We start from the raw sequence: 12,320 nt of genomic DNA, 5'->3' as shown, positions 1-12,320 counted from the left end.
ATCATCCTATCTTATACTGCTGTAAGTAGAGGGAGTCAACAAATTAAACAGCATGCACTGACCTGAAACGTGACACAACCAATTGGCAGGTAACGGCAATCCTCCAGCATGTTGAGGTATTCTGCCACCAGTGCTGCGCTGTGGACCAGACAGTGGGCAGCTTCAGCATGGTTGCCTCTCTCGGAGTGTTTCCCCGCCATGTTCTGGAGCCATGTCAGACGCAGGTCGGGCGAGTTCTGGTAGCCCTTTGCAATCCTGGAGGAAAAAAACCATATGTTTTTACAAATATTTGTGACACTTTCTTCTTGTTTGTAGGCCTTATTGATGTGCAACACAGTACCTGTACATTAGGTCAATGAGCATCTCTGGATCCTGCTGATGCTCTTTCATCTTAACAGTGTCAGTAAGAATCATGTGCAGGTTGAACACTAGATCCTGGACCTGCAGTTTCAAAAGTGTCACCCATCACATTAGTATACATGTCTCATTCAATCTTGCAGCTCCATATGGGACTTTGTACAGAGGCTGTTACATACCTGCTCTGGGAAGGGCGTGTCACGCAACTCCAGGTCCTCTTCAGCATATGTCAGGATCGTCTTGAGTGAGTGGCGAAGATGCTCCTCATTGAAGTTTTGTGACGTTCCCACCAGTGATGACAGGGACATTGTGACTTGCATCTTTACTCGAGCAAAGTTCTGGTCCAAGGGCAAAATTAGGACAAATTGTAACTCATTATTTAAGCGTCTATTCCTCAAACAGCCTGTATTTGTCCTGTGGATCCATTTTGTTTTACTTGCATGTCCTTAGTTATACCAAGAATATTAAAATAAAAAATATTCACAATGCAGAGATAGTGTCTAGACTTACATTTCCAATCTCAAAGTTTTGCCTCATGAGCAGGTAAAGAGAGGCGGAGGCGTGACTTCTGACAGAGCCGACACTACTGCTGCAGTGACGTAGGAGACGCAGGCACAGGTCCGCACAAAGCTCTGTGTCCTCTTCAAACAGCATTTCTGGGAACTACAAACACACTTTCTCAATTTTGTACACTCCTTACACAAAATTCTTTGCACAATGGTAAACCACATGCAGACGCAATCTTGAGTAAATCCATGTTATAATGTTATTGTTTCCCCTACAAAGTAAACAAAAAGAATAACATTTTTCTTTAAGAAATACTTTTATTTTATTGCTGGTATTATGTTTTATTTGATTATATTATATGCTATATATATATATATATATATATATATATATATATATATATATATATATATATATATATATATATATATATATATATATATATATATATTATATTATATTATATTATATGTATTTTTATATTAACTGTCTTCAGGGCTCCTACACCTTTTCCAAGGTCAAATTCATGCACTTTCAAGGCCCATTTTAAAGTTTTTCCAGCACCTTAACCGTAAATTACATACCAATACATAGTCAAAATTATTATTTAGTGTTTTCGTCACATTAAAAGACATAATGCTATAAACAGCCAAAATTGTTTCCTAATAGCAGAAAGATGAGATAATTAAGCAAAACAAGTTTTATTTTCAAAATGTATCACTGTCTAAGTAGACTTTGCTTACTATGTAACCGGTCTGAGTCACTGTAAGTGGGAGGATTTGAGCCTAATGACATTTAGCTGGGTCATCTCTGTCTAAATCCAGGAAAACAACTGCACCCTCTTAGATTTTGCTCAAAGTTTGTGCTAACCTTAGTGTCAGTCTTTTCCCACTTTTTTTGGTTCAGTCATATTGACAGTCTCTCTCTCTCTAACCTGAATAATAACTTGCATTATACTAATGTCCAGTAATTGCTTACCAGATAATGTGATTTTCACGCTGTAAAACTAAAGTAATTTCAAGGACTGAAAATATGAAGACATCGAATTCGTACAGAAATATTTTACAGGCCGTGGTTTTGGGACACATTCTTGATATATACAGGGTTTGATCAAAATATGAGACAGTAACAACAACCTGTAATTCCATTTTAACCCAGAAGAATGACACAGTGCACAGGCACCCGCCTGAAAAATAGCCTATATTAATTTTAAAAAAGTCATTGCCAAGACATGTACATGTATCTACTTGAATAGAGCAGTGTAAATATTACATAAGGCGATCATCAACCTTACAGTGGGCTACTAGCTACGTAGTAAGTAATGGTCACTCAGCGTTTTGTTTGTGTAAAAAAAGAGCGGTGCCGTTAAATCACCGGTTTCAGGTACGTACTGTACCATGTGGATGGTTTCAAGGTAACGATAGGTAGCTAAAATTAGCAGACAAAGAAATGTGGAGGAAACACTGCAATACTAACATTACAGTATCACACCAAGCAGGGCCGGATTAACAATTTCAAATGCCCTGGGCAACAAGACTTAAGACCCCCCCTGCCCCAAAGCAACAATTGCAAAGTTGCTATCAACAAGAGCATATAGACTATACTTCCATAATGACAAATCAGGCTTCTGCATGGTTCAGTGAAGATATCTGTATTTACAATAGCCTCGGCATTTATAAAGTGAATTTAAGAGACAGAACGGATGCACAAATGTTTAACATAACTTTTACAATAAATCTTTCACAGAACTTGGTGGCTACAGAGTAATTATTAAATGTTTCAATATGTAGCAAATCAAATACTTTTTGACTGCAACAGTTGCATAAATCAGACAGCTAGGGAAGCCTTAATCTAAAACCAGGGATTATTTGCAATATGCAAAATGTGAAATTATCACCAGCCATGAAGCAGGCAATTGGTGTGTATGGAGAAAAAAGTAAACCATTGGCTACACTGTTGCATGTAGTTCAAAGTCAAGATCATTTTTATTGTTTCACAATATCAACATTTTATGTTGATTCACTACTATATATTCTTATTATTTTATTTTAACGAATCTTTACCTGCCTACTCCTGATCATTCTCTACCTCGGTACCTCTCTCTGAATCTGCAACCTCCTCCTCCCTAACTGCCTCTGTATCTCTCTCTCTGAATCGGCAGACTCCTCTTCAACCCTCACAGTCAATTATACCTTTCCCTCTTCTCTTTCACTTATTTCTGCATTTCCTTCTGTGGTCTTATCCTGTTCTAACCTACCTTTTCTCTCCAGTTTACTGTCTTCTCCTTCATTTCCCTCCTTCTCTTCCTCCTGTGCATTACTTTAAATACAAATGATCGGTCTCAGCACGCACTGTGTAATGCGTTGTAACGTAACGCCACCGAAACAGCAACCCTCTTAACGTTATTAATACATGACATACATGACAGTTTGTAATATTTTGTATTATGCTGTTCTTGTCTTTACTAAAATCAAAACTAATCATAGGGTAGAATGCTCTTACAAATCACGAAAGAGCGATTTGACTTTTGGCTAAAGTAATAGACGTGCTGTTGTGTATGTTGACTTGCCTTTAGCATACATTACAAATTTAACTTTAAATTAAAAATGTTTTTCAACTTTACCTTGGGAAACTGACTTCACTTTCAGAGGTTCTGGGGGACGTTGGCTATTAGACATTCAAAAAATCTATTATGGAGTTTGACCTTCCAATATAAAACCACCTTTACCATGGTCTGTGACAGCTCGTCCTTGCTCGCTCCGCAGATGCACAGACACTGTTTTTGATGTGATTTATCATAATATTTTGATTAAAGGTGTTGCAAAAATCGAATAAAAATTCAGGCATTTTCAAGCATTGCATCCAAAATCAAGCACTTTTCAAACCTTGAAAACACACCATCTAAATTCAAGCATTTTCAATGATTTCAAGCGCCCGTACAAACCCTGTGTTTTTCTTTAATGCAGACTCCCACGCAAAGTATTTCACATAATTGTACTTGTATAACTGGAGTGACAATAAACTTCTTGAATCTTGAAAGGTATTAAAATTTCCTTCAGGATGAATTAAGTATCTATCTATCTATCTATCTAATTAGTCTGTAGGTCAAAGTGTAAGACAGCGAATACGTAGGGAGAAGTTAAACGTGTGTTGAGTAACTGTTAAAATATTTCAAGCTTCAAATATATTACATTTAAAAAAAACAAAAACTAATAAAGCAACAGAAACCTATAATAGACAAGTCCCGTATGTACCTTAAAGACCAGAGCCCTTTGTGTAGTGAAGCAGTGCTGCAGGAAGAGGGCGCTCTGGTTGCCTGCCATGCTATGGAGGAGCACTCTCAGCACTCCACCCAAAACACTTTCCTTTAACTCTGATGCCACCACAGTCTGCCAGAGGAAAAATAGAGAGACACATCATATTACATTAGGGCAATTCTATATAAAATGAACTGTACTGTGTGTGGTGATAATGATTGCTTTACCTTGACTACAATCTCCAGTGTGTCCAGTACTATCAGAGAGGCCTCAGTAGCTAAGTTTCCATCCACCACAGAGTCCTGCTCCACCTCAGCTTTAGTCCTATAAGAGGTGTAATTTAACAACCATCAGGATCACATGTAGGCACTATTTAGATGATGAGATAGCATGGATGCAATGTTCATTATTTGAATTATAATCCAGAAATCTATCAGTAATTTAATTAAAGTGAACATACTTGTCAACCCTGTCCGTATTTTGTCTCCAATGAGTGACATTCTTCCTCCACCTAACATTCTCTTGGCTGCCGTAGGGACTTCTTTCTGGCAGAAACAAAATAAATTTTCCATAAACACAAGTTTATAAAGACCTTAAATTAAACAAATCTGCCGACTCACACACATTACTGGCTACTCTCATGCTACTTACCTCTGCAGCGGCGGACCATCTCCTGACGAGCCCCAATGGTGCCCAGTATTGCCTCCTCCAGCCGGGCCTTCATGTCCTGAGATTTTTTAAATGTCAGGCTATTGATTCTCTCCAGAGCCTTTTTCCCCTACAACAACCAGCAAACGTCACAGGACATTAACAAACAACAACAACAGGGAAAAACAAGATTATTTGGTCAAACAAATTCCACTTTACCCCATATAAACATAACATGACCATAATTTAAAAAACTAAACTACAGCACAGTGCACTATTGATAAATCAAGACATGCTGTTGAGGAAAACCTCGGAAAAGAAGATTCATGAGACGTTGGTGAATTCCACAGAAGCCTCTAATGAACACTCAATTGAGGATAATTTAGGATCACACAATACAGTGTGGGTGCCATCTCAACTTCTTAAGTTCCTGTCTTCCTGAAGGTGTACTTTAACTCCTGCTGGAGGCCTTACATTTAGTTGAACCTTCATTGTAAACAAAGATATTGCAGTCTAAAGCCCATTTCTCTGAGAAGTATGCAAAGTGTGGTATGATTTACATAGCATGAGTTTGTAAGCTGGAAAATCCACAACACAGGCAACTTCCTTGAAAAAACTACTGTCATTGTATCTGTGACGGTGTGCTGTATGTCTGGCACGTACAAATTAAACAACTGTAAATTGGTTTTGACTCCTTTTGGATGTATGGGAAATGAAAGACACTGCCTAGTTATTGTACCTTGTATTCAAAGCAGGAGATACAGAGATGGAGCAGATCCAGCAGGCGGTTGATTTGCAGTACAGACAAATCAAAAACCCAGCGTTCCAGGAGAGCAGCATCTGCATTCTTCAGCACCCACAAGAAACACACCAGGAGAGTCCTGCTGCACTCAGCAGACAGAGAGCTGGACTGGCGCCCAGCCTGTTGAAGACAAACACACAAACTTAGCACCAGTCTTTTAATCTGCTATAGTACAAAAAGTCTGTCTACAGAAAAGGACAGAAAGTCACCTATAGGCTAAAAGGAGCAGTTGTAATTCCGGAAAAAATAACATGGGGAAAAATGCAAATGCTTTTTGACTAAGTGCTTTGAGTGATCATCTGTTAAAATGAGGCAGCAGCCTCCCACAGAGAGGCTGATCTGTGACCTGTCAGTCTGTAGGGCCCGAGGAACAGCCTGACCCCTGCCGCTATCACTCACCACTGTGGGCAGAGCAAACGGGTTGGTTTTGACATGCGGCAAAGGAGAGCCAGCAATCGCCATGGCAACAGACTGACTGATAGTGTTGCCGCTGTCTGGGTCAGCATCGTCGGCGTGGGCTGAGGCATGGCGAACCCGAGCAAGCGAGGAGTCTAGAAAGAAATTAGACAAGCACTCTCAGGAGCAATAATACTGGAAATAAATGTGTGGAGGAAGTGGATAACCATAACAATATCAGTGGGCTGCATATATGTTGTGCGTACCAGAGAAGTCATGGAGCTGATTCAACGTCTCCATGACGATGTGGATGAGGGGCAGATAGAGCTGAGCAATGTGGGCTCTGACCTGAGGGTCAGTGTAACGAGGGTCTGCATCATGGCTGCAGAGTAGGGAATGAAGCGCACTAATGGCCTTTTTATGAAGGAAGAAAACCCTATGGGAAAAAAGCATATACTGGATTTCATTTTGAGTTAAGATCAAACTCTAAAGATCCCTATGGGGAAACTGAATAAAACTCCTGATTGTTGTATATGTGTATATATATATACATTTAAAAAGCAACTAGTAAGAGCCTACCCTTCTCCATCAGGCTCAAGTATGAGCGAGAGCTCAGTAAGCAGCAGGCCAGACAGGAAGTGCTGCTGGCGGAAAGGGACGGAGAGCTCAAACATGGTGGCCACACCCTGGTCTTGCACCATACTGGAAAATGCTGAACTCTGTGGATATGGATAAAACAACCGATAGGAGGGTGAGATTATGAGGAGCTTAAATCAATTAAATCATATGTTCCAGCCGGGTCAAGTACTTGTGAAGTGGTGGAGGAGGTGGAGGGAGAGGGGGAGGCTGGAGGGCTGAGAGTGGAGCACGGCAGGTTGAGGATGACGTAGTGCTCGTGGCTGCAGATGATACGAGTGAAGTCCACCCTTAGGGCGATCAGAGAACTGGGGTTCTGCGCTGTGTGAAGCTTGTTGGCAATCTGTTTAACACACGTTTGAGACAGAAAACGCTCTTTTAAAATATGCATGGGGAGTATTGGGATTCACAGTGTTTTATATTAAAGGAAAACTGTGAGAGGAGCAATAGACACCTGTTTGTAGTAGGAGCGGATGAGGTTGAACACAAAGCCCCGGTCTATGAGAGACAGAAGGTCATTCAGGAAGAAGGCCAGACTGTTATTCAACCTCTCCACAAGCTCCACATCCTGAGAGAGAGGGAGATATTCATAGGGAGAGAGAGCACAGGAATAAGCACAAGAGTACACATGATTAGATAAAAGGAAAGATAGGATTTCAAAAGTAAAACAGACATGATTTTTTTCTGGTCAGTGTACATTGGGTTATTTAAATCAATGATACTGATAAAGATCAAGCATTGTGTAATAAACTTTCTATTATATAACAAAAACTTTAAAACAACCTCTGACCATCTTTAATTATATTATACTTTCTTCATTGAAAACAACTGGGCACAGTTCATTTGATTGAATTGTTTGTAGTGTGGATTGTGGGCTGTATACCTTGTGGTATCGATTGGCAATGTCTGCACTGATGGCACACACAAGTGCAGCAATGTCGTCCACAAAGCGGTCTGGAAAACGCTGACGCCTGGCAATGTCCAATTTCGAGGTCAGGAATAAGTGATGGGTCATGCTCTTTGTCTAGAAGAGAAGGCAAATAGTAAGAAAAAAGTCAACTAATGAACATATTAGCTAACCTTCTACAAACAATGGTTGCTACAGAATGTGTGTTTTGTGGCTTGTTTTTGTAGGATTCCCTTAAGACTCTTAAGAAAGTGGTGTAAAATGAATACCAATGTACAAAGAAATACTCACCATAAGCTGGAAGAAAAACCAAGCCTGCTGCAGCGCTGCTTCCCTCACTGCGCTGGTGCTGACCACCCACTGCAATGCAAGCTCCTCATGGAGCAGCTACACATGGACCAATACAGAGCTAATTTAAGCTTACATGAACAAATCATTTTAGAAACTAAATGAGCTATTAAGACTAGGGATGTTTATTTTTTTCACAAGATACGAGCTGTAACTGTGGTTTATAAAAGATAAGTGCACTTGTTTTATAGTTACAGAATTCCTTAAGTTATTATTATTAAGTTATAAAGTGATAATAAAAACATTTAACTAACTCATCAGTAAATCTGCTACGAATTGAGTTCTGACATTTTCAGGCAAAAAAACTTTTAAATGTGAATGTATCAACAAAAAATAAACAGTCACAATAACTTACAAAAATTGTTAAAATGCCAGGAATGGTGATAACACGGAAAGTTGATGAATGCCAGGACATCAAAATGTGTTATTTTGTTATGAAGAATGTCACTTTTACAGTATGTTATAGTAGATGTCAGTTTTACCTTTTTGGTAATCTGCCTTGGGGGAACTGAAAACAAGGCCACGCTGTCCAGAAAGGCAGACATGCGATTGCAGCTGCGGTCGTTTGCCTGACATGGAGTGGTGGTGAGGTGAACACACAGATGAGGACAAAGTGATGTGAAAATGAATGAATGGAAATGGATGGGTGGCCAGATAACTCTCTATGAACTCCGATGATTGCTAGGCTAGTAAGAAGTCTGATGAGCCCCAGGCAGAGATTATGTTTCTCAAACATAACAGGTGTAGTCTGTTAGTCGGCGGTGAGAAGATGAATTGTGAAAGACAGACAAGATGCAAAAAGGTGTGACAGGTAGGACATGGCTAGCAAAGTGAGAGGCAGACAGAACCCCACACAATCTCTAAGAACTGAGGTAGGAAATGACCCACAAGAGTTGATCAGAGATGGTTCAGGATGGAGGTGGTGAGGAGGAGGAGGAGGAGGAGGAGGGATTTGGCACCTGCTTGAGCTCACAGCTGGAGTTGGGGTTTCGGCGTAGCACAGATCTGGAGCCCCCGGGGGCATAAGCAGAGTTTACCCAGGAGTGGGAGCGGTCAATACCCTGCCATAAGCCACCAGAGACACACACAAAACACATACACAAACACACAGTACGGCAAGAGGCAAGGGCACAGTGAGTAAAAGGGAAGGTAATTACTACACAATATTATATTTTTGAAAGATAAAACTGGGAAGAAACAAACAAGGGGCATGGAGTGTAGAAAAGTAAAGCTTGAATCAATAAAGAAAGCAGGAGAGGAAAGAACAAAGGAAGGGCTGGAGGTACTGAACAAAACACAAGGGACAGAGGCACCAAGCATAATTGCACATAAGCAGCATAATTAACTGTTGGCATAGTTATCAGTCAACCTGAGCTTATTGAATCTGCTGTTAGGAGCCCAGACATAACAGACTGATATTGGATAAACACAAAGTAGGAAAATGTCACAAGGGGTACCAAAAAAACACAGACGTGATAATTTTTTTGTCCTGCGGTTTCACTTTTTAATCTACTAGGAAAATAAACGGAGTACATTACAAGATGGAGAGTCATTTTTTTAAAACAACCTTTCATGCTAGACAAAATCAAATATTTGCAAATGAAATGAATGCATAAAATAAACAACAAACACCTGTAAGAACACAAATAAGAGCAAATACATACAATTTCAAGAAATGCATTATTTTAAGAACTCTAAAACTGAATATAAAGTATTCAACTGCTTTAATGACTTTCAAAATAGTTTTAAGGCTTTTCCAGAACTTCCACACAAGTATAACCCATTTTAAAAGACAGGCGCCGCTCACCTTGCTTCCTATGATCCTCTGTACCTCTTCGTCAGGAGAAATTGGAGTGCTAGCCAGGTCCGGGTTGGAGTTGCTGATACTCTTTGAGCGGGACAGGTGGAGGCTGCTTGGGCGGGCTGTAGCTCTCGACAAGGTGGCGTACTGCATAGGCAACTCGTAGGACTGCATGCCAGCTACTCGTGGAGATAGACGCATAGAAATGTCACATTACTGTAGCAAGTCAACAGCAATTTCCCCATACAAATGTCTGCCAGTGGTCCTGTAAAAAGCTCACTTACTTCTTCTCAGATTGCAAACTACACAGTTCAGATTGGTAACTCACCTGTCGAGGGTACTGCAGGTTCCGCGGTTGGCAGGCGGAAGCAGTAGTGGATGTAGGACAGCAGCAGGTTGTTGCGGCCGTGCTGGTCCTGGATTCCCTCCAGGTTCTTGTGGACCTGGTTGACCAATAAAGCCATAGCTTCAAAAGCAGCCCGGCCCAGGTTCACTGTGGATAAATTAAGAGTGAGAGCAGCAAGAGGCAGAACTTAAAACTAGGGCTGGGGGACAAACATGCATGTCCATATCAGGACATTGACACAATTTGATTTACTTAGAAAGCAAGCAAGTCAAAACGTGTTTTAAAATTAAAAAAATACAACAAATTAAAATCAAATATAATCATTAACAAAGCAAAGAGAAAACACCAGACAAAAATGTACAAGAACAAATAAACCATGAGGTAAAATAAACAAAGAAAACAGACAGGTCACACGCTTACACATGCTTGTAAATGCCTGTCTGAACAGATGAGTTTTTAGCTGCATTTTAAAAGAGTTCACAGAGTCCAATGACCTTAAGCTTATTGGAAGAGTATTCCACAGTTTAGGAGCTACCAACTGAAAGGCATTGTCTCCTTGAGTTTAAATTCAAGGTACTCTAAAAAAAAGAAGACCTGAGAGCTTGGCATGTGGTGTAGGGATGTAAAAGGTACATGATGTTCTGTGGAGCCTGGCCATTAAGAGCTCCGTAAGTAAGCACCAACATTTTTAAAGGAATTCTGAAATTAACAGGAGGCCAGTGCAGAAATTAAAATAGGTGTATTATGTGACCATCTGTTGGAGCATGATTAAAGCCTTGCAACAGCATTCTTCAGTTTGTAAACAGTGTACGGAAGACTGATTAAGACAGATAGGAAATGATCTTCAATCGTCCTATCATGATGAGATAAAAGCATGTATTAGCATCTCCATTTTTATTTTTTGATACAACAGACCTGAGTTTAGCTATGTTTCTTAGGTGGAAGAAACATGATTGAGTCAGAGTCCTAATATAGGCATCAAAAGTCGTAGACTGGTCGGAAAATCACACCAAGATTTTGCAGACAAGATCTAGAAGATGGGGACTAGGCTCCTAGGTCCTGCCTGATCGTTGATTGAATGTTATGAGGGGCAAAAATTGAAACTTCTGTTTTATCTGCATTCAACTGCGGAAAATTGTTTGCCATCTGGTTTCAATTGTTTGGTAGAGTAAGTTTATGACGCTTATCAGGTTTAAAAGAAAAATACAGCTGGATGTCACCAACATAAAGACGATAGGAGATGTTTCTAAAGCTACTGGTGATTTGTCCTAGTGGAAGCATATATGCAGAGAATATGATGAGTCCCAGGATTGAGCCCTGAGGGACCCCACAAGCTGCCTTCACCTACAGAGACTGAAAAAGTCTCTCAATAAGAATATGGTGGTCCACAGTAATGTCCAATAGAACCAAGACTGAACAATCTCTTGCATCTGCAGCCATCAACACATTATTTGAGACCTTAAGGAGGGATGTTTTGGTGAAATACAGTTTATGGAAATCTGACTGAAATGTATCAAACACCCTGTGTAGTTCAAGTCTTTGAACAAGTTACTTTTCAACAATTTTTCAAAAAAGATTAAAAAGAAAGAGAGTTGGAAATAGACCTGTAGTTATCTGGCAAGGAGGGTTCCAGAGAGAGTGGTTTATAATGTTGATTGTACATGGGCCGATGGAATGAAGGACTTTTTAAAATAATGAGGTTGGTAGAATGTCAAGTTATATAAAGAGGTGTGAAAGTGGCCCCTAGCATATCTGAAGCCCGGCCTAGTGTGTAACTAAAGATAAAAATAATAAATATATGGATGTACTGTAAGATGCATACAGTTTAGTAAATGAAAGAGTTTTGTTGCCCAATACAGTACTTAATAATCATCACTACGTTATCTACTCAAATGATCAGAATTAGCATTTTAGCCTTGTTCTGAGAAGTGCACTTCAGAACTCACTTACCGATTTGGCCTGCGATGACTGGTGGGTAGACAATGAGCTGAATAAGCTTGTTGAGCAGCTGGTGCAAGAACCTGACACAGGTATCCAGCAGAGCCCCTCTCAGTGCAGCCATGCTGGCCTTCAGCTCCCCCTCCATGTTTGCCTCAGTTATTATGACATCCTTCAGGCGGAAGGGGAAGGAGTACTCTTCCAGAACATATACTAGAGTAAAGAACTTATCCAGATGGGGGTCCTAGAGTTAACAATTGAATATATATTAAGTATCACTTGAACTGGGTGAATTTTAACTTGGCAGACACTTGGCGACCGTTGAAAATCAAATAGATTTTTAAGACAAGATCAAGGGTCTCTGTGATTTTCTGAAT

At 40.1% G+C, this 12,320-nt stretch overlaps 1 protein-coding gene across 4 annotated transcripts in view; it reads right to left on the bottom strand.

The window, feature by feature from the left end:
• The window catches only part of LOC117958015 (dedicator of cytokinesis protein 7-like), a 32,092-nt gene that overhangs the window by 4,731 nt on the left and 15,041 nt on the right, over positions 1-12,320 (bottom strand). The window contains exons 20-40 of one of the 4 annotated variants that reach the window (XM_034894190.1): positions 11,956-12,187; positions 9,988-10,152; positions 9,666-9,838; positions 8,818-8,919; positions 8,341-8,427; positions 7,802-7,897; positions 7,487-7,627; positions 7,058-7,171; positions 6,776-6,946; positions 6,547-6,686; positions 6,234-6,403; positions 5,971-6,122; positions 5,509-5,691; positions 4,773-4,899; positions 4,582-4,666; positions 4,349-4,445; positions 4,119-4,253; positions 868-1,020; positions 537-695; positions 341-441; positions 63-255 (exon numbers count right to left, since the gene is read on the bottom strand). In XM_034894190.1, the coding sequence (XP_034750081.1) occupies positions 63-255; positions 341-441; positions 537-695; positions 868-1,020; positions 4,119-4,253; positions 4,349-4,445; positions 4,582-4,666; positions 4,773-4,899; positions 5,509-5,691; positions 5,971-6,122; positions 6,234-6,403; positions 6,547-6,686; positions 6,776-6,946; positions 7,058-7,171; positions 7,487-7,627; positions 7,802-7,897; positions 8,341-8,427; positions 8,818-8,919; positions 9,666-9,838; positions 9,988-10,152; positions 11,956-12,187 (2,976 nt within the window). Of the gene's footprint in view, positions 1-62; positions 256-340; positions 442-536; positions 696-867; positions 1,021-4,118; positions 4,254-4,348; positions 4,446-4,581; positions 4,667-4,772; positions 4,900-5,508; positions 5,692-5,970; positions 6,123-6,233; positions 6,404-6,546; positions 6,687-6,775; positions 6,947-7,057; positions 7,172-7,486; positions 7,628-7,801; positions 7,898-8,222; positions 8,697-8,735; positions 8,920-9,665; positions 9,839-9,987; positions 10,153-11,955; positions 12,188-12,320 lie in introns of those variants that run through there. The other 3 variants (XM_034894191.1, XM_034894192.1, XM_034894193.1) reach the window with 3 other exon arrangements.

The sequence above is a fragment of the Etheostoma cragini genome, chromosome 15, assembly GCF_013103735.1.
Source record: "Etheostoma cragini isolate CJK2018 chromosome 15, CSU_Ecrag_1.0, whole genome shotgun sequence".
NCBI classification, from domain to species: domain Eukaryota; kingdom Metazoa; phylum Chordata; class Actinopteri; order Perciformes; family Percidae; genus Etheostoma; species Etheostoma cragini.
This window is presented reverse-complemented; position numbering and strand designations above follow the sequence as displayed.